The sequence below is a fragment of the Mastigoproctus giganteus genome, chromosome 7 (genome assembly GCF_048544385.1).
Source record: "Mastigoproctus giganteus isolate SK-2022 chromosome 7, ASM4854438v1, whole genome shotgun sequence".
Lineage (NCBI taxonomy): Eukaryota > Metazoa > Arthropoda > Arachnida > Uropygi > Thelyphonidae > Mastigoproctus > Mastigoproctus giganteus.
This window is the reverse complement of record NC_143581.1, coordinates 16146320-16169052: the sequence shown is the minus strand read 5'-3', so window position 1 is coordinate 16169052 and position 22733 is coordinate 16146320. Positions and strand designations below refer to the sequence as shown.

The following is a 22733-nucleotide window of genomic DNA, read 5'->3' as shown; positions in this document are numbered from 1 at the left end:
TGATATTTCATATTTCATGCTCTAAGTTCAAACAAATCAGATCAGTACAGCATTCATTCAGTCAAGAGAAGTTTACAAGATGTGTGTTGGTATGTTACATAAATGTCTCTCTCTCTCTCTCTCTCTCTCTCTCTCTCTCTCTCTCTCTCCCCTCTGCCTTTCTAACAAGCAAAAAATGTCAATGCATTTTAATTATGCCTCACAATAAATACAACAGCTCTACTCTATCTTTCATATGCAATTTACTGTATTTACTTCTGAGTGCAGACCAGAATTTACACAATGTGCCCACTGGATAGAAACCTTTTCTGTGGAACATTAAAATAAAACTTATTTCCTCCTGTCTGAGTTCAGTGTTCATTAATTCAGTGTCAGTTTGAAGTAGATTTAGAGTTTGCACACACATAAAGAGTATCATCTATCTCAATTTAGAATGTTTTTAAAAAATGGAAACCCTGCATGTGTATGCTTTTAAATTTTTTTCCCTTGCAATTTAATTCTATTATTCAAGAATTAGTGTTTATAGGTCATGTTCTTGTTGGACACCCGGTAGTATACCATTCAGCAAATCACGCTACCACGAAATCCAATTGGTCTTTAAGTAGTCTATATGGAATTATTTTGTAAACGAATTTTACCATTCAGAAATTTTACTTTTTCAATTAAAAAAAAAAAAAAACTAAATTTACTTACAAAATATGTACTACTGCTATAAAACAAGTTGCAGTGCACATATATTCTACAATCTTGTTATATTTAACAAACTAATTTGTGGCAAAAGCATGGAAAGTGTACAAATAATTTTTATCTTATCCTAACCAAATAAGAATTAACAAAACTGAATGAACAATTAAAACTTCACCAGAGAAATTCCTTGTATACAATATTTGCAAGAAGGCACTTCAAGAGAAAAACACAAACAATACACTACCTTTAGACATTCTATGTAAATAGTATTATATGAATATGCCAAATTTATTCTTTACCAGTAAAGAATAAATTTTTGATATTCTGACAATATCTACATAACAATTCAGTGAACTGTTTCAAGTGTAAAAATGTCGATTGTGGTTTCAATGAGAGGACTAAATAACAGCCAAATACTTTACATTACTAAAATGTTAATATAAATTTAACCCCATTCACTTATTTAAATATATTGAATTTAAAAAAAAAAAAACCCATAAATTAATACCTTATGCTTAAAGGTGTCTTTAACAAGCATAATAATTGGATCAATATAATTTTCAAGCAAAACAGGCTCCCTGATATCTTTCAGAATATCATTAATAGTTTCCAGACATGCTATGATACCTTGATGTTCTGTGTCTTCTCTAGCTGTTGTAATTAGTTTTGGCATCAACATTGTGATAACTTTCTCTACAGCTGGAAGAAGTTAAAATGTATAAATTTAATAATCAATTTCATTAAATATTTTGAACTACACATATGATATAAAATAATCTTAAATATTAATTTACCATCACACACACACACACACACACACACACACACAGCAACAAATAATCACGAAGACTTCCCTAAAATTTTTGAGGCCAGTTCACAAACAAGAATCATGGTTTCCAATCTATGATATAAATAAGTCTGAATAACTTTATCCTGGAAGCTATGAGAAAACAGATTCATTCAAATGGAGAAATTCCAAAATGGATACCAAGAAAGATTAAGAATTTAGATATGCAAAAGGAAAAAGCATGGAATGACGCACGCTATCAGAAGATATGGATTTATGAGGACTATAAATGTATATTAGTATCAGTAGTGGCATGTGATCCAAGAAAGTAAGTTTATAAAGCATAAGGTAAAAAAAAAACTTCCCACATCAATCTGTCCATCCTGTAGGCTAGTTTGCAAAGTTCTTCCTTGAATTCATTCAAACTGTCCATTTCCACAGCAGATGGAACTTTATTCCAACAACTAAACACCCACTGGCTAAAGGAAAACTGCCACACATCTATTCTGCAACTATCCTTCAATTTGAATTCATGCCCACTCATATGTGTAGTCTGAGCAAAAGAAAGAATGCCATCAACATTAAGCTTGCTCAATCCATTCAAAGCCTTAAACACCTCAAATCAGATCACACTGCAGGTGCCCAAGTCTCCAGACACTGTAATTTGCAAAACTCAAGCCTTTCGTGGTAAGACTACCCTTTTGTTCCCCTCAATCTCACTGCCTTTCTCTACACCTGTTCTAGCAGATCTACATCCTTCCTAAAATAAGGCCTCCATGCCTGTATACAGTACTCAAGATGCAGCCTAACTGTTGCCTTGTACAATGGGATAATCACCTCCATATCCCTGGTAGTAGTTCCTGTATATTATTGACAAAACCTCATCAGCTCTCCTGGCAACCTGTCTGCACTGATTGGAGAACTTCATATCTGATTGCAGAATTAACTCCAGGTCTTTTTCATTCTCCACTACCCTGAGTGTAGTACCATACAGTTGGTATATTAATCCTGAGATTACTGCTACCCATATGCAGTACTTTGCATTTGTCAATGTTAAACTTCAAATGCCATTTCTCAGCCCATCGGTCTAATTTTATCCGATTTTGTTACAGTAGCATACGTTGATTATTGTAATTAACGACCCTGTCATCCTATGTATCATCTAAATTAAGCCTGATATACCTTCATCAGTATCATTAATAAGTATAGAAAACAACAATATGCACAGTAATGAACCCTGGGGGAGGGGTTCAACTAATGACATTTGTCCATTAATAACCATACTATCTCCGGCCATCGAAGTGGGAAATTATCGACCTGTCAGTCTGACTTCAGTGGTAGGGAAATCATGGAGGCAATGATCAAGGGTGGAATTCACGATCATTTGGATAGAATTGAAATTCTCAAGGATACTCAGCATGGTTTTGTAAAGGGAAAATCATGTTTGCTATTTTGAAAAGGGTCACTCACGAGCTGGATTTAGGAAATAATTTTGACATTGTTTATTTAGATTTCAGCAAAGCTTTTGAATCAATCCCACATGAGTGGTTGCTTTATAAACTGGCACAGGTTGGAATCACTGGGAAAATCCTTAGATGGATAGCAGGATGGCTTCAGGGCAGGAGGCAGAGGGTTGTGATAAATGGCCATTCCTCAGATTGGCTTGATGTAAGAAGTGGGGTTATCAAAGGATCAGTATTAGGACCACTGTTTTTAATTTTCATAAACGACATCGATGAAGGGATAGAGGGCGTGATGTCTAAATTTGCAGATGATGTTAAAATTGGTAGAGTAGTTAATGATCATTGTCAAGCTAAGCTTGACAATGATCATTAACTACGCAAGGAACGTAGAAGTGCAGATCTCCAATCCTTGGTTGTCATAAAGAGGTTAAAGGACACAAATGAAAAAATAAGACTGGTTTTTTTCATTTTTTCATTTGCATCCTTTAACCTTTTTTCATTTGAGTCCTTTAACCTCTTTATGACAACCAAGGATTGGAGAGCTGCACTTCTACTTCCTTGCGCTCATTTTAAAATCTGTTTAAAACATTTTCACCCCACTCTCCGCCTTAGTTCTTTTTAATGCATCTTCCAACCTAAATTTAGCCACCATCTACCAATAAATTTATTGCAGATTTATACAAGATGAGTACCGTTTTTTTACGCACTTGCTATTCATTTTTTAGTCAGATTTATCATGGTATTATAAGATTACTATAATTTTCACTATTATTGATGATACTGATGAAGATGATACAAAGGTTGGCAGGGTGATTAATGACAGTAATTAGGGTGAGATACTGCAACAAGATCTAGGAAAATTAGGTCAATGGGTTGATAAATGGCAATTGAATTTCAACATTGACAAATTCAAGGTACTGCATGTGGGTAACAGTAATCCCAGAGTAACTTATCAACTGTGTAGTACTACACTCAGAGTAAGGGAGAACGAAAAAGACTTCAGGGTAATTATGCAGTCAGACATGAAATTCTCTGAGCAGCGCAGACATGCTGCCAGGACAGCTCATGAGGTTTTGTTAATGATATACAGAAACTTTGCTAGCATGGATGAGGAGGTGGTTATCCCTTTGTACAAGGCCATGGTTAGGCTGCATCTTGAGACCTGTATACGGGTCTGGAAGCCTCACTTTAGGAAGGATACAGATCTGCTTGAACAGGTGCAGAAAAGGGCAACCAGATTGGTGAAGGGAACAAAAGGGTGCTCTTACTTAAAAAGGCTTCAATTCTGCAAACTGCAGCTTCTTCAGACAAGGCACTCACAGGGTGATCTGATTGAGGTGTTTAAAGCCTTTAATGGATTGAGTAAGCTGAATGTAAATGGCATTCTTCCTGTTGCTGAGACTACACACAAGGGGACATAAATTTAAGTTGAGGAAAGATGGCTGCAGGATAGATGTGTGGAAGTTTGCCTTCAGCCAGCAGGTGGTTGATTGTTGGAACAGGTTCCATCCGTTGTTGTGGAAGTTGATGATTTGAATATATTCAAGGAATAACTAGACAAATTCTTGGAGAGTATGGATGGGAGAAGTGTGTAGTGTTTTTTTTTTTTTTTTTGCCTGATGCCATATAAGCTTGCTTTCTTGCATCATTTGCTACGACTACTACTACCTAGCTGAAGTAGCAGGCAAGTTGAATATGTAATTTGCAATAATACTATCAAAAGGTGTTCAAATATGACTATCTGTGATCCACAGTTATTTATATCACTTATTTTACATGAGGCTGGGTGAAGGTAAGGGGCTATAGGGGTGGATGGCGTACACCAACTTATATTAAAAAAAAGTTCTATGTAAGTGCAGCAGCCTGTTAGGCTGCTGCACTTGCCCATCACAACAAAAGTTGTGATGGGCAAGATTGTGGAATCTATGGTAAGGATAAATGAGATAAATCTGTATGGTACATTACAACACAGGCCTATCTTAATAGGAAGAGTATCCTTAATGATCACACCTTGAGGTTGTGAAGGGGAACAGCAGCCTTGCCTGACTAATCTGGTTAAATATTATCATAAAATCATAAAACAGTTTGACACAAGAAACAATATGACATTTATTTACCTTGACTTTAGTAAATCTTTTGATATATATATATATGGTTCCTCATGAAACACTTATATAAACTGCAGCAAACAGGATTATTGGCAAGATATTGTTGGGGCTGGGTATATAATAAGAGACAGAAGACAGTCATAAATGGACATTCTTCACCGTTGACCACTGCATCAAAGAGTCCCTTGGGATCAATGTCAGGGATGCCTAGCCATATTGCTATTTCAGCCCTTTTTTAGGTCTCATTGGTGGTTAATAGGCAGTCTGAAGACCTGAACAACCCAATGATGGGATAAATCTGCAATATGTCAGCTGGTGTAGCATATAAATAAATTTAAGTAAAATTTAGGGAACGACTCTAATGTTGAGAGCTACAAAACATAAAGTAGGCCACAGCCTCACTCTGTATGTAGCAAAATTACTGGCATTTATTTATTTATTTAAAATGTATGCCATAGGTAATGGCATAATTTTAAATAAATAGCAATATACTTCTCCACTGAGACAGCACTATTTATTCAGAACAGCACAATACTGAGGAAACACCGTGAAATGCATTCACAATATGAAATCAAAGCCCTAAGTAGCAAACCTAGTTTCTCACTGTCATGTAAAAAATTAGGCTTTTCCATATTTTTACAATAATGTTTTTATTAATGTTAATGTGATAACATTTAATATTCAATATTTTCCCTGTTAGTTCCATGAATTAACAAAATCTTACTTCAAATACAGGACTGAAAATCACACAGCAATATGCTGTGGTTGTCTCATCTAAATTCAAATGAAATCTAGAATGAAGAGCAGAGTATCACTAACTCTTTCGTGACTGAGTTGCCTAAATGTACGTGGGCTCCCAGTCAGTTTCAGTGGGGTGGCCTCTGTGGAGTGACTTTCTACATGAAATTTTGAAGTTCTCTAAAAATGAAAATGTACATAAATGCTTCTAAATATAATGGACATTTAAGTCTTCTCATTTTGACTTGAATGTCCAGAATTAATTTAAGGTCAAAAATCAAACCAAAATTAAAAATACAACAAAAAAAATTTATAATAAAATTGAATTAAAATAAAATATTTATAAAACTGAATTAAAAATATCCTCTATATCTATTTATGTATCACTTAATTTGATTTCATCAAATTCTAGATCTGAACTACAGAGAATTTCTTCTTCAATTTTGGCTTAGGCAACAACAGCTAACAGGTGCGATGTCCTCCTCTGATTTTCCAAGCTATTTTCATGCTGCATCCATTAAAACTGTATCTACTATCAGTTTTGAAGGATATTAGGACACTAATAGCTTTTGAAATGACCTTGGGAAAGGGAGGGGGAACATCTATATGCATACTCCTGGAAGTGTGCACACAAAAAACAGATTTATATACACTAAGTTGGCTTTGCATTTGCAACAACCCTTGTGTAAGGATGGACTGGGCTGTGATACTGGTGAAGGCTCAGAGTTGGAAATGGTTGATATAAGATTATATTTTGCACATATGGCAATCAGCATTTGAGTGTATAAGAGGAAGAATGGGTCAGTGTCATGATTTTTTCAACTTCAAATGTGGAATGACTGTGAAGGCAAGATACACAGGTGCCAATATCTAGACAACAGCCAACACAGTTAAGTACTCACATTCTGTGGTGTCATGTGTCCGCTGTGACTGGCTCAACAGAAGTTGAACAACCAGCCAAAGTTACACATGTGACAGCCACATGGGGTGGACACCCATGGTGTCACATGCCTCAGCACAGTAGCCCAACTGTTTGTTTGTTATGTGGTTTTTAGGAGCATTAGCAACTAAGGCCATATTGCTCCGGGGATATGCGGTGGTCATTCCCTGACCTTTCCGCATACTCCGTATTTGGTGGTCACGGGCTCGAACCCTAGTCTAATCACGGAGCATGTGCTACGCACTGCTGCTCCTGCCCACCTGGCTACGGAGGCGAGTAGCCCAATATCCACAAGGACTATGCGCTAGACATAGGCTATGGTAGTCAATGGCTGTCATGAGTACTCCTAATCAGTGTGAGACACAAGAAACTGCACCTTGCATGTCAGCAGTAACACTGGACAACTGACATGGAAATTGCCACCTGGTCTGATGAATCCTGTTTCCAAACTCTTTATCATGCCAGGACATAGCATGGATGGGCATATCTGCATTTGGAGAAATGCAACGTGAAACTGTGGCACCCTGATGCACTGTTGGTGTTATAATTCAAAGAGTGTTTCAGTGGTGTGCCCTCCTTGCCTACCTTTCTATTGTCACCAACCAAATTCAAGATGACAGTGTGTCCAAACAATTCTGGTGCCTATCAACAAGACAAAGTGTGATGCCAAGAAGGCATGGTAGATCACTAACAGGTTTTAGGATTGGAACTATTCTAGGAATATATTCTCTGTTCTCCCATTGCCACCCAGTCAATCCAAATGAGCATGCTTGGTACCTACTGGAAAAGGAAATTCAATGCTACAACTATCCATCTGTTGATGTGTATGCATTTCTGGATACATTGTTCAATGCATAGGTAGCACTACCATAGGACACCTTACAACACCTTGTGGAGCTGCCAAAATATGTACAGGCTGTATTACAGGCAAAGAGCATCCCCATGAGATATTAGGTAGGTGCTGCCAATGCAAAACCAACTCAATGTACGTACTCATAAAAAGGTTAAACATAAGTAGACTGATGCTCTTCACCAATGGTATCAGAAGTGAATAACTACATTTACAAAATGAAGTGAAATTTCTAAATTATAAATACATGTCATTTAATTTTTTAATCAGATTTCAGGTGATAAAATTACATTTATCTTGAATGTTTCCCTTGAATGAATTCAAGAGAAATAAATGTAATTTTAAGTCACTGCTCTGAACACTATTTTCAAATTATATGCATGCAAATCTTGGTAATAACCAAGGTTTATAAATTATTACCAAGATTTTATAAAAAAAAATTTTAAAACTAATAAATTAAACAAAAGCAATTAAAAGGTTAACTTCATCTGTAACCAAGTCACAAAGGAGATTAGACAGGCAAAGGCAGATTATGAGAAATCTTTGGCAAAGGATGCAAAGAAAAACAGCAAAGAGTTATTTACTATGTAAACTCTAGAAGGAAAGGGATGAATCAGATTGGTGCACTGGATATTGATCGTTCAACTGTTGATGATCCTGCTCAGGTAGCTAACAAAATAAATGAGTATTTTGCATCTACATTCACACATGAGGAGTAATTCAGGGAGGGGAATTCCAGAGGTGAATTAAACTCTGGCAGTGAGATAGATGATTTTGTAATAACTGAGAGGACAGTGGAAGAGAAATTGTTGAAGATAAACATAAAAAGGCACCCGGGGTGGATGGAATCTCTCCAGTTATATTAAAGGAGGCAACAAAGGAAGTAAGAAAACCCTTTGCCATAATTAAGAGAGCTTCTATGGACTAAGGGGAGGTACCCATGGACTGGAGATGTGCAAATGTGACCCCAATTCACAAAGGAGGATCAAAGGCTGACACAAGTAATTATAGACCTGTTAGTTTAACTTCTGTTCTAGAAAAATTAATGCAGGCACTGGTTAAAGAAGCACTGCAGAATCATCTAGACAAGACTTCAGTTATAGCTCGGACACAGCATGGTTTTGTTAAGGGAAAGTCTTGCCTGACCAATTTGATTGGATACTATGATGTGGTCACAAAGGAACTGGAAGCAGGGAATAACTTTGATATCATATATTTGGATCTTAGAAAGGCTTTTGATACTGTTGCACATGGAAGACTGCTGAACAAATTGGAGAAGTGTGGCATTGGAGGCAAATTGCTGCTATGGATAAAGGTATGGTTGAATGGGCGAAGACAGAGAGTGGTAATCAATGGACACTGCTCATCATGGACCAATGTTATTAGTGGAGTCCCTCGGGGTTCAGGTGTTGGGTCCATTGTTGTTTTCTGTATTCATTAATGATACTGATGATGGTATATTAGGCTTAATGTCCAAGTTTACAGATGATACGAAGGTTGGAAGGGTTGTTAAAGACACTAATGACAGTACGCTGCTACAACAGGATCTAGAAAAGTTGAGCATATGGGCTGAGAGGTGGCAAAAGCAGTTTAGCATTGACAAATGTAAAGTACTACATATGGGAAACAGCAACCCCAGAGCAACGTATCAACTCTGTGGTACTATACTGACAGTGGTAGAGAACGAAAAGGACCTGGGGATAATTGTGCAGGCAGATATGAAGTTTTCTTAGCAGTTCAGACGGTCTGCAAGAGTAGCTCATGGTGTCTTGACAATGATATACAGGAATTTTTCTAGCAGGAATAAGGAGGTGATTATCCCCTTGTATAAGGCAATGGTCAGGCTACACCTTGAGTACTGTATACAGGTCTGGAGGCCTCATTTTAAGAACGATGTAGAGCTGTTGAAACGAGTACAGAGAAGGGCAACAAGATTAGTGAATGGAACAAAGGGTTGCTCTTACGAAGAAAGGCTTACGTTTTGCAAATTACAGTGTCTGGAAACTAGGCACCTGCAAGGTGATCTGGTTGAGGTGTATAAAGCCTTGAATGGTTTGAGCATGCTCAATGCTGATGGGATTCTTCCTCTTGCTCAGAATAATCACCTGAGAGGGCATAAATTCAAATTGAGGAAAGACAGATATAGGATAGATGTGCGGAAGTTTTCCTTTAGCCAGCGGGTAGTTGGTTGGTTGGTGGAACAGACTTCCATCCTTTGTTGTGGAAGTTGATAACCTAAATAAATTTAAGGCTGAGCTGGACAGGTATATAGATTGAACGGGAGAGTTTTTTTTTTTTTTTTTTTTGGCTAATGCTGCATAAGCTTGCTTTCTTGCATCATATGCCTCTACTAATGCTAACTATTTTTAAGGAAGTGAATTTTTATACTACAACACAAAAATGTGCACATGCTGCACTTACCATTTTTATGTTCTGAAGCTCCTGACTCTTTGGCAACAGTATACAAGGAAATACAAAATTGCCCCATGGCAGCAATAGCAGCAGTTCTTACTTCTACTGCTGGATGTTCTGTCAACTTTTTCACCTCTTCAAAACATTTCTCCATATACGGCAAAAATGCAGTGCTTTAAAATTAACAACAGATTTTAATTAATGAAGTATTAAAATAAAGGTTATAGAATGTAATTTTTCAATGAAAGCTTTATTTTGTGTTCTCTACAGTAATAACAAAGTAGATATAAAAGAATAATAAAAAAACTTAAAAAGTAAAAGCAATATTTAAATTTATTAGTTTGATTCTCCAATTTTCTTCCATTCTTTAGTTCCTACAACAAGAAGTGTCTCCTAATGCTTGGAGGGTGGGGTAGCAGATAGAGGGAGATATAAGCAAATAACAAAATTAAATTTATAATGCAGACTTCATGTTAAAATGCAGTTGATAACTATACAGAATCTAATGACAAATATCAGTTATTATTATACCTTTATAAATGAACCAGGCCAATTTTTATTATTACTAATAAAATTAAACTGGAAATTCTACTTAAGGCATAATGTACCTGAAACTTGACAGAGATTAAAGGATTACTTGACAGAGATAAAAGAATTGATGGTATATCAGGCTTAATGTCCAAGTTTGCAGATGATATGAAGGTTGGCAGGGTTGTTAAGGACACTAATAACAGTATGCTGCTACAACAGGATCTATAAAAGTTGAGCAAATGGGCTGAGAGGTAGCAAATGAAGTTTAACATTGATAAATGTAAAGTGCTACATATGGGAAGCAGTAACCCCAGAGTAACATATCAACTCTGTGGTACTACACTGACAGTGGTAGAGAATGAAAAGGACCTGGGGGTAATTGTGCAGGCAGATATGAAGTTTTCTGAGCAGTGAAGATGGTCTGCAAGAGTGTCTTGTCAATGATATACAGGAATTTTTCTAGCAGGGATGAGGAGATGATTATCCCCTTGTATAAGGCAATGGTCAGGCCACACTTTGAGTACTGTATACAGTCTGGAGGCCCCATTTAAGAAGGTTGTAGAGCTGTTGGAACGAGTATAGAGAAGGCCAACAAGATTAGTGAATGGAATAAAGGGTTGCTCCTATGAAGAAAGGCTTAAGTTTTGCAAATTACAGTGTCTGGAGACTAGGCACCTGCGAGATGATCTGATTGAGGTGTATAAAGCCTTGAATGGTTTCAGCATGCTCAGTGTTGATAGGATTCTTCCTCTTGCTCAGAATAATCACCTGAGAGGGTATAAATTCAAATTGAGGAAAGACAGTTGTAGGACAGATGTGTGGAAGTTTGCCTTTAGCTTGCGGGTAGTTGATTGGTAGAACAGACTTCCATTTTTTGTTGTGGAAGTTGATAGCCTAAATAAATTTAAGGCTGAGTTGTACAGGTATTTGGAATGAAAGGAGGGTGAAATGGGAGAGTTTTTTTTTTTTTTTTTTTTTTTTTTTTTTGGCTGATGCTGCATAAGCTTGTTTTCTTGCATCATGCCTCTACTAATGCTAATGATTATCAATTACGTACATGTATATCAGTATAATAATTTTTGATGCTGAACTGATTATTCAGCAAATGTTAATTTAGAGGTCTTATATTTTGATCAATCAAAGGATTGTAATCCTGTGTTTGAGAAACGTTTCCTGTTCCTCCCCTCCCCCAATACAACCACACCAGAGAAATACCACTTTCTGTATTATTTGATATCGATCTTGAATTTAATGTATTAATGTGAGTTAAATTTACCTAATCACTATGCATATTTATTCAGAGGGGAGAGACATACCCCAACCAGAAATTCAAAAACTGAAATTAAACCATGCAAATTGCTTTTTTACAATAATATACACTACGCCACCATTAATATCCAAACATCCCTACATGGATAGTTGTTTATGCCCTGCCCAAGAATGAAATATCTGTAGGACAACTATAAGTATGCTCAGAGACCTTCGAGGAGACAGCAGTCCAACAGTGAATGGAAGGTGCTGTGATAGACTTCCAGTGCAGAATGATGGGATGCATGTAAATTGTCAGGTGACACAGAAGCCTATGGTAGATATAAGCTAATCTGTAATCAAATTACAAAGGAGGATAGGCAAATGAAGGCAGATTAGGAGAAATCTTTGGCAAAGGATGCAAAGAAAAATAGCAAAGACTTCTTTACTTATGTAAACTCTAGAAGGAAGAAGATGAATAAGATTTGTCCACTTGATATCAATGGTTTGACTGTTGATGATCCTGCTCAGGTAGCTGACAAACTGAATGAGTATTTTGCATCAGCATTCACACATGAGGAATACTCTAAGGAAGTGGAGGCTAGAAGTTTATGAAACTTTAACAGGGAGATAAATGATTTTGTAATAACTGAGAGGAAAGTGGAAGAGAAATCGTTGAAGTAAAACATAAGAAAGGTACCTGGGGTGGATGGATCCATCCAATTATATTAAGAGAGGCAGCAAAGGAAGTGAGAAAACCCTCAGCCACAATTATGAGAACATACTTGGATTCAGCAGAGGTCCCCCCCAAAAAAACATAACAAAAAAGCTTATTCACCAAAAAAAAACCAAACTTTTGGTTTTTTTGGCTGATGCTGTATAAGCTTTCTTTCTTGCATTATATGCCACTACTAATGCTAATGATAGGTTGCCATGTACACAATTGGACTGCACACAACATTAAGAGCAATGTCCCTGGTGAAATATCTCTAAGTCAATAACTAGGAATGTGATCTGCAAAACTGAAGCAGAATGGTACTGAAATTGTCATGACAAGATCCAGGAAACTTCTAAAGCTGACAGAACCCTGCAAAGAATTGTCCACTCAGAATGCAGGTCAATATTGTCGCAACACACACAGACCCTCAAGCAAGACAACTGGACACATGACAGCACCTGTACAGTGTGGTGTATGATAAGGCTTCCCATGGTTGTTTAGCCATCCACAAGCCACTAATCACCCTGACAAAAGCCAGGCATTGAGCTTGATGTAAGGCCCACCAATGGACCGCAGACCAATAGAAAGCTGTGTTTTGGAGTGACAAATCACAACACACAACCTACCAGTCTGACAGTCATGCCTCAGTCCAGCAAATGCCCAGAGAAAACTACCTGTCAGACTGTATTTCTCCTGACAATGAAGTTTGGAAGAAGCAGCATAATGGTCTGGGGTGCTTTTCATGGGACTATTGGTTGCTTTGGACAAAACCATGAATGCTCATGTCTATCTAGTTGTCCTGGACAATAATGCGTTACTTATGTTGTGGCAGCACAATCAGGGAACGCCCATACCTGTACCAGCAGAACAATGCCCCATGTCATACTGTTCGTGTTGTGATGGACTAGCCAACCCAAAGCCTGATCTCAATTCTACAAAGAAACTATAAGATGAATTGGATCATCAGGTGTGTGTGTGTGTGTGTGTGTGTGTGTGTGTGTGAGAGGAGAGAATGTCCAAAAAACAGCTAAATGGTCACCACTTTGAAGGCCAAATACCAGAAAATATCAGTGAACACTTTTTTTTTTTTTTTTTTTATGAAAACCCCAAATACGAAAGGTATCAAAACCTATAGTACTTAGTACCATGCATGGGTTGAAGGAGAAGTATGGTGGGGGGGGGGATGCCGGAAACTTTGCTCAAGAGACTAAACATGGGTTTCACCACTTCAAGCCTCCAATAAGCAAAGTGGTGGTATTTCACCGGTTGATGAAAGTCATCTACCACCTGGGATGCATCATTCCCCTCCCCCAAAATAAGCGGCACAGAATATTCCACAGAGACTATAGAGGCTGTCATAAAGGTTAAATGTTTTAGCACATATTATTAGTTTTTCTGTAAATAAAAGTTACAAATAACTTTTATTTAGGGAAGTACTTTTTTTTTTTTTTTTTTTTTTAGGTAGGGAAGTGTTAATAACATAATTTAAACTTTACAAATTTACCGACATATAAATATTTGGTATATGTTGAGCCCTAATAATAAATATATTTTTTGAAACTTTGCAAGATGCCTTTTATAAATTTTTGTTTCACTGCCCCAAGAAAATTTTTTGTGGACCTGTGTTCATTGCACATTCTAATAGCAAGTGCAAGTTAGCTACTAAACTAACTCATACAAAGAAAACACTGTTTTGAAAGAAATATATCAATCTTTAGCACTCAACTTTGTTGATTAAACATAGTCTGTAGTCTTCTACCATGTTTCCTGAAATAACGTTATTAACACAACGTTGAAAATACTTAGTTGTGTAAATAGTCTTCAGAACCATAGATAAATATAACTTACGGAAATAAGAAAAAATAGGCTTTATCTTGTATGTAATATATGCATACCCTACATTTGCTGCTATTTCCTTTAAAGCACGACAGGTATCTTCCTTTTCTTCCAAATAAGAGTTTTCCACACTATACCTAGAAGGAAAAAAATAATATACTAAAAAAAAAAAAACTGTACTCCTTTCCCTTAATCACCATAAATAAGTATATATCTTTTTATGTCAAAGCAACTTTCATTTACTTTGAGATCACAATGATGTGCTTTGAAAGACTTTAGAGAAAATGCAAAAAAAGATGGTGAATAACAACATATCACTAACCATGTATTTCAATGTTCAAAAGGTGTTTACAGTTTTTTTTTTTTTTTTTTTTTAATGCTGAATCAAGTTTAAATTCAAAACTTATCCTGCATATTGTGGTTACAAGCTTGCAATTCAAAAATTAAATGACTGTTACTGAATGCTGCTTAACAATCCTTGTCACATATTATTGTAGGAAATTTGCTCCTCACTAGTTGTAATATGTTGCACTAATCATCAAATATGAAAGCACTTGCAATGAAACAGAAGCAACCGGGTTAAACCTGTATCTGATTGCAGTGGAAAAAAAGTATCTTTTCTCACATCTAAAACTATGAGGAGAAAATCAGAAAACCACCAATAAATTAAATAATAAACCAGAAATAAAATTTAATAGTTAAAAGGTAAAAAAAAACAGATATATTGTCAGATTACAGTAAAGCTTTTGATACTCTTGTACAAATTGAAGCAGTGTGGCATTAAGGGAAGGTTACTGCTATGGATAAAAAGATGATTGAGTGGAAGAAGACAAAGTTCACTGCTCCTTGTGGAAGCTCCCAAGGTTCAGTGCTGGGCCCTTTGTTTTCTGTATATATTAATGATATTGACAAAGGCATATCAAGCATAATGTCTAAGTTTGCAGATGATATAAAAGTTGGCAGGATGGTTAATGACAGTAATCAGGGTAAGCTACTGCAACAAAATCTGGTAAAATTAAGCAGATGGGCTGAGAAGTGGCAACTGAAGTTTAACATTGACAAATGCAAGGTACTGCATATGGATATCAATAATCCCAGATTAATGTACCAAATTTGTGGTAGTGTCAAATTAAAAAGATCTGTGGGTTATTATGTAGTCAGATATGAAGTTTTCAGAACAGTGCAAATAGGCAGCCAGGATAGCTCATGGGGTTTTGTCAATGATATATAGGAATTTGCTAACAGAGATAAGAATGTGATTATCCTGTTGTGTAAGGCAATGGTTAGGTCCTGTCTTGAGTACTGCATACAGGTCTGGAAGCCTCATTTTAGGAATGAGGCTGGATCAGTTGGAATGGGTGCAGAGAAGAGCAATGAGATTAGTGAGGGGAGCAAAAAGGGTGGTCCATGATAACAAAATATTAACTTGGGCACATGAACACAAATTTGAAAGGAAGTTAAGTGATGTGAAGTCAAGAGGCACTAGTTCAAAGGAGCTGGGGAGAGAGAGAGAGAGAGAGAGAGAGAGAGAGAGAGAGAGGAATAGTCGGAAGACAGAGTTAAATGGACCTTATTGACCTAGAAAGAAGCTGGAATGACAATGGATAAGTAAGTATATAAAAAAATTTAGAGATAATTTTTCAACAAAGCAGATTGTGTGGAAGTATGAACCCTGCTCTCAAAAGGACTTTGCATATCCCTATGTGCATGTGTGTTACCAGTTGAATATTACTGCTCTTAGGCTAATTTGTGTTTGAAAGATTAACAACTCCAGGGAAAATCCTGGGAGAACCCTACATTTCTGCTTAAGACTGGCTAGCTCATCCTTACCTGAAAATGCCTCTATGCATTCCTTGCATTACTGCCAGAATTCAAACCTGGACCTTGGCAACAACAGGGTATAATGGTGATCATGATGGTAACAGGGTTATAATACCTATGGTGAGTTTCTGCAAATCAACAATTGGCAGATGTGAACCACAACTAACTTATCAGGAAACTCCCCAGCTGGAAAAATCAAGACTGTTTTATAGCAAGTCAACCACAAGAAGTTTATGGACCAGTAGTATGCTTACGAATATGAATGAATTAGGAGTTGTAAAAAAAGAAAGCTGCTATTGGTTTTAAACAGCATAATAAAACAAAATAAGTTATAGACATGCATACTCCACATCATTCCTGACAGCAATCACTTTGGCCAAATGTGATTCTAAGATACATGCAATTGAATGTGTATAATATATATGAATATTAATGTTTACAATTTCTAATCTGATCACATATCAAGTGATGGAAACAATGCTTTCCTACATGATTCTCCCCTCTGTAAACAATGCTTTCCAACTCTGTAGCTCAAACACATAAAACTCATCTTTAAAATGTACTGCAATACAAAATTAAAATGAGAAATTTTGTTATTTTTTGGTTTTTTTTTTTTTTTTTTAGGAGCATTAGCAACTAAGGCCATATTGCTCCGGGATATGCGGTGATGAATATTAATGACCTTGACCTTTCCGCATCCTCCGTATTTGGTGGTGACGGGCTCGAACCCCGGTCTAATCAAGAAGCGTGTGCTATGCACTGCTGCTCCTTCCCACCTGGCTACAGAGGTGCCAAAAATGAGAAATAAATTGGAATATTCCACAGCCTAATCTGTGAATACTAACAAGGCCACCAAAACTTGCATTACAATAATCTAAATCCCACAAACACAGCACTTTGTGGAATGTGCATGCATAAATAAAGATTTTTTTTTTATTTATATGCCAAAATGATGTAGTCAGAACATTATAAAAAGGTTAAACTGCCAAAATGAAATCTTGATAATTAAATGGTTTGGTAATTCCTAAATACATGTAAATTGAGCTAAATTTGACTATTTTGCACAATACGCCATTTATTGCTTATTTCAATACAGCTCAGTTTCATATAGAAAATAACATTCCATCACATGGAACCAAATCAATCTGAATAAAATGATTTAGTATTTCAATTATGTTTTTCCTTTTTATTTTATCCATCAATGATATTTACCTCAATAACAATTCTTACCCACATTTCTGTCAGTCTATTCACAGTGTAATACTTATATGCACTGCACATGTGTGCACACGCACACACACTTTGACATAATTTATAACTACATGTCAATGCCTGATTTTGCAAAATGTCAATGTTTTTCCCCCCCTTTGGAATTTTCCATGGAATATATGCTTATCATATTGAAAAACAAAAATTTATAAACTACCACAAGCAAATACATTTTCAAATTTATCACAAAATGGGAAAAAAAGAGCAAAATTAGTTATGGAAAGATTGGCCACATGCAGAATACCTACCCTGTAATATCATCATCATCATCATCAGTTTCTTCCTGTTCTTGATCACCAATATCTTCCTCCACATCTTCGGCTTCTTCTTCTAAATCTTCAAACACAGTAAATGCTCCATTCTCTTCTTCAATAAAGTGTGGCTAATTCAATAAAAATAATCTATTAGCAAATTATTTTTGAAAAAATTTATTTACAAAATCTTTCTGCTAAAACTGTAGCAAGTCCAAATTAGTGCACTGCTGAACTGTATGCGAATAAAACTAGCCAACTTTTGGGTTAGAATCAAGGAAATTCAGGGAATGGAGCATCAGCATATGCTATTTAAGAACTACACTATACTGTTCCACTTCTCTTTTTGTATTGCCTTTTTTTTTTTTTTTTTTTTTTTTTTTTTGCATACAATTCACAATGCAGTATCTTCCCTACTATTCATGAGAAAAGTAAGGAAAAATTATGTCAAGTGTTTTGGAAAAGAATGCTATAAAATCTGAGTTAATTTCTGTCAAATCACAGGGAAAACAGTGATCATTCAGCAACCAGAGTTGCACTGAAAACAAAACAAATTAATTCTTTCATGAGTGAGTTCACAAAAGGCACATGGGCTCATACAAATGAGTTCCTGAAAATGAGTGTTAACCTGCAACAACAAATTTTCCAATGCAGGTGGACTACAGGTAGAGTTTCAACAGACTGGGATCTGTGGAGCAAGTTTCTTTGTGGAATTTGTAAGTTTTGTAAAAATGAACTCTTTGTACATAAAACTTTTTTAATATTGTTCTTATTTTGATTTTTCCAATGGTGGAGTGAAATTTTTGTTAAAATTCAAATCAGAAAAAAAAAAATCCCAGAAAAAAATTGATTGTGAAAATATAAATTCTTTGTCCCCTCCACCCAATTGTGGTAATATCCTCTGCTCACATTACACGATTCAGTTTCATTGGCTTATACAGAGAATTTCACGTCAATTTTGGCTTTTATATACCCAAATCAGACAACTGCTAACAGATAAGTTCTTACTTCTAATTTTCTAACTATTTCCTTATCACCAACTATTATAAATTGCATATACAGTAAACCCTCATTAATCCAGAGTAATTGGGGAGAGAGGTCATCTGGATTATGCAAGAATCCGAATTAGTGAAGCAAAAGATAGCCCTAAAAAAAAAAAAAAAAAAAAAAGTAATATAAAAAAAAAAAAAAAAAAAAAAGTAATATAAAAAAAAATTTTTTAAAGTCAATTCCTACTTAGGTCAACAAAGAAAAATTTTATTTTAGTTACTTTTTATTAAATAATTACAATTAATATAAATATGTATATACATATGACAGAATCACAATATTAAGTGGCAAAATAGAAAGTGAATTTCCTTGCAATTTTCCATTTTCCTTTCTATATATGGTGTTGGACTATTATTTTTATTCAGATGTTTCATTTTCCATTTTGTTCCCTCCGTGACTCAGACTAGAACCCAGAATGAAAAAAGAATCTGAAAAAGAAATTTTTTTCCAGCGATCTACACACTTCGCCACTGACGGTATTTATTCCTAAATTTATATCCTGCTAAATATCTTATATAAGAGAAATTTTTTTCTCCCATATAAAACTAAAATTAATTAATTAAATTTAATTAATGAATTAATATTTGAAAAAACTGTATTAACATCAAGTGTCATCCACTACAAGTTTAAAAAAATTTATTTGAACTTGAGTGGATGAATAAAAAGTATTTTATTAACGATTGAAAATTTGAACAAGATATATAAATATATATAGGGAGAGTGTGAACTAATAGTAGGAATTGAAAAAAAAAATTAGACCATAAATAAATGGAAAATTTAATGATATAGGTAGTGCTGATTAAAATAAATCAAACGAAATCACTGTACAGCCTTTATTTAAAAACTATAAAAAGACAATTTTTATGTTTTTAATTGTCTTTTGATACACTATCAGGTGGCACTGGCATCGCACACCAATGCAACTTGATCATTGTTGTGAATACTACTTAAATATAGCTTCTTCCAGCAACACTTCTTTTGGCTTTTTTAATGTATCTCTATTTAATACACTGCTTTTATCACTCCCCACATTGAATTTTAAAGGAAATGTCTTTATAGATTCTCTTTGTTTTTTAATATCTGCCATAGCCTGTTGGCCAATACCAAATTCTTCAGCAATTTTTTTTCCCAGGAACACCATTTTCAAGTTAATGATAAAGTAAAGTGTTTTCTTTTTATTTCCCTTTTTAATTCTTTAGAACCCATAATTACATAAAATATGTTAACTTATGTAAAAAGTATGCAAATGAAGCGATATAATAGCATCCATCTGACTCAGAGTCAACAACAATATTGGAGAACACTCAAGACAATGTAATGTATGTTCTATCTCTCTCTGTACAGTCAATCAGCGTGCAGTGAGAGTTACTCATCTGCCTTCCTAAATCCTGTGTGTCTTTCAAAGTACTCAACTGTGAACAGAATTTTCATATTTCGATCCGGATTAATTGTAACTAGATTAGCGAGGATTTACTGTATAATTATTGAAAACACATCTCAACACCTATTTGAAAATTTCTAGCCAATTAAATACACAAACTGGACACATTATATGAAATAACTTTGAAATGTATACATACATGTGTACTTGCAGAAGGGTTAATAGACAAAGCAGTGAGTTTGACAGCATGTTCAGCACACTGAACACTGCTAGAGGACATGTATGCAAACAAAACCAGCAGCATTTTGAGTAAGCATCAAAGCAATTTAGGAAATGGAGCATCAATGTATGCTATTTACAAAACACACTGTATTCATCCACTGTTGGTTTTGATTGCAAACAATTCACAATGCAATATTATTTCTACTATTCACAGGAAAAGTAGAGAAGAAATGATGTTGTGATGTTGGGCATTTCAGAAGAGAAGTGATGGTGAAATCTGTGAACAAATTTCTGTCAAGTCACAGGGAAAATTTAGCGATCATACACCAACAGACGTCCTGTAAGAAATGGAAGTGAATGGAATCAAACCAATGTTATCAAAACTAAAGCTAAAGTTATGCATTGCCTTATACTATGTGGTTACCCCCTCCCCCCCTGCATCAGCCACTTTTTCAATTATATCTTTCCATTAGATTACCAAAAAATCCACAGAAAATTATGCAATTATGCATAATCCACAGAAATTGTGTAATTATGCAGAGATTATTGAAGATAAACAAGAAAGGCACCTGGAGTGGATGGAATCTATCCAGTTATATTAAAGGAGGCAGCAAAGGAAGTATCCATTTACTGGAGATGTGAAAATGTGACCCCAATCCACAAAGGAGAATCAAGGGGAGACACAGGTAATTACAGACCTGTTAGTTTAACTTCTGTTCCATGGAAATTAATGGAGGCACTGATTAAAGAAGCATTGCAGGATCATCTAGACAAGACTTCAGTTATAGCTCGGACACAGCATGGGTTTGTTAAGGGGAAGTCTTGTCTGACCAATTTGATTGGATACTATGATGTAGTCACAAAGGAACTGGATGCAAAGAATAACTTTGATATCATATATTTGGATCTTAGAAAGGCTTTTGATACTGTTGCACATGGAAGACTGCTGAACAAATTAGAGGAGTGTGGCACTGGAGGCAAATTGCTGCTATGGATAAAGGGATGGTTGAGTGGGAGAAGACAGGGTGGCAATCAATGAACACTGCTCTTCATGGACTAATGTTATTAGTGAAGTCCCCCCAGGGTTCAGTGTTGGGTCCATTGTCGTTTTCTGTATTCATCAATGATATTGATGATGGTATGTCAGGCTTAATGTCCAAGTTTGCAGACGATATAAAGGTTGGCAGGGTTGTTAAGGACACTACGGTGCTGCAATAGGATCTAGAAAAGTTGAGCAGATGGGCTGAGAGGTGGCATATGAAGTTTAACATTGACAAATGTAAAGTACTACATATGGGAAGCAGTAACCCCAGAGTAACGTATCAACTCTGTGGTACTACACTGACAGTGGTAGAGAACAAAAAGGACCTGGGGGTAATTGTGCAGGCAGATATGAAGTTTTCTGAGCAGTGCAGATGGTCTGCAAGAGTAGCTCATAGTGTCTTGTCAATGATATACAGGAATTTTTCTAGCAGAGGTAAGGCAGTGATTATCCCCTTGTATAAGGCAATGGTCAGGCCACACCTTGAGTACTGTATACAGGTCTGGAGGCCTCATTTTAAGAAGGATGTACAGCTGTTGGAACGAGTACAGAGAAGGGCAACAAGATTAGTGAATGGAACAAAGGGTTGCTCTTATGAAGAGAGGCTTAAGTTTTGCAAATTGCAGGGTCTGGAGACTAGGCACCTGCGAGGTGATCTGATTGAGGTGTATAAAGCCTTGAATGGTTTGAGCATGCTAAATGCTGATGGGATTCTTCCTCTTGCTCAGAATAATTGCCTGAGAGGGCATAAATTCAAATCGAGCAAAGACAGTTGTAGGATAGATGTGCAGAAGTTTGCCTTTAGCCAGCGGGTGGTTGATTGGTGGAACAAACTTCCATCTGTCATTGTGGAAGTTGATAGATTAAAGAGATTCAAGGCAGAACTGGACAAACATTTGGAGTGAATGGATGGATAAACGAGAAGGATCTGTGCTTTTTTTTTTTTTTTTTTCCTTCTTCCCGGCTGATGCTATATAAGCTTGCTTTCTTGCATCATGTGCCCTTGCTAATTATTATTTCAATGAGCCATATTCAATTATGACCTCCAGGTTATGTATAGCACTAAGTGGGTGGAGGATGTCTCAAAGAATTCTTCATAACTTCATAAAACATTCCCTGAAAATCCAGCACCAAATTTATGATAAGAAAAAGTTGTCTTATAGGCAAATAAATAGGGGTCTAAGGCAACTGAAATTTGAGCACTAAAAATAAAGGCTACCTTATATTGTAATAAATACAGTATTTTGCTATTAGATTATGAAAAAATATATAATACTAAAATCAAAAGCATTACTAATCATATAAAAGAGAAAAAACACATTTAAGAAATTTTCTGAATATTTCTTTAAAATCATTATTCTGAAAACTGATAGCTTTAT

General features: G+C 35.8%; 1 protein-coding gene across 2 annotated transcripts in view; it reads right to left on the bottom strand.

Annotated features, from left to right (window-relative positions):
* The window catches only part of LOC150082577 (importin-4-like), a 186556-nt gene that overhangs the window by 25400 nt on the left and 138423 nt on the right, over window positions 1–22733 (bottom strand). For both annotated transcript variants that reach the window (XR_016547194.1, XM_090377536.1), the window contains exons 20-23: window positions 17657–17790; window positions 14378–14455; window positions 9995–10158; window positions 1196–1386 (exon numbers count right to left, since the gene is read on the bottom strand). Coding sequence is in view for 1 of the 2 variants with exons in the window: in XM_090377536.1 (XP_090233662.1) it covers window positions 1196–1386; window positions 9995–10158; window positions 14378–14455; window positions 17657–17790 (567 nt within the window). In the remaining variant the exon portion in view is untranslated. The remainder of the gene's footprint in view (window positions 1–1195; window positions 1387–9994; window positions 10159–14377; window positions 14456–17656; window positions 17791–22733) is intronic.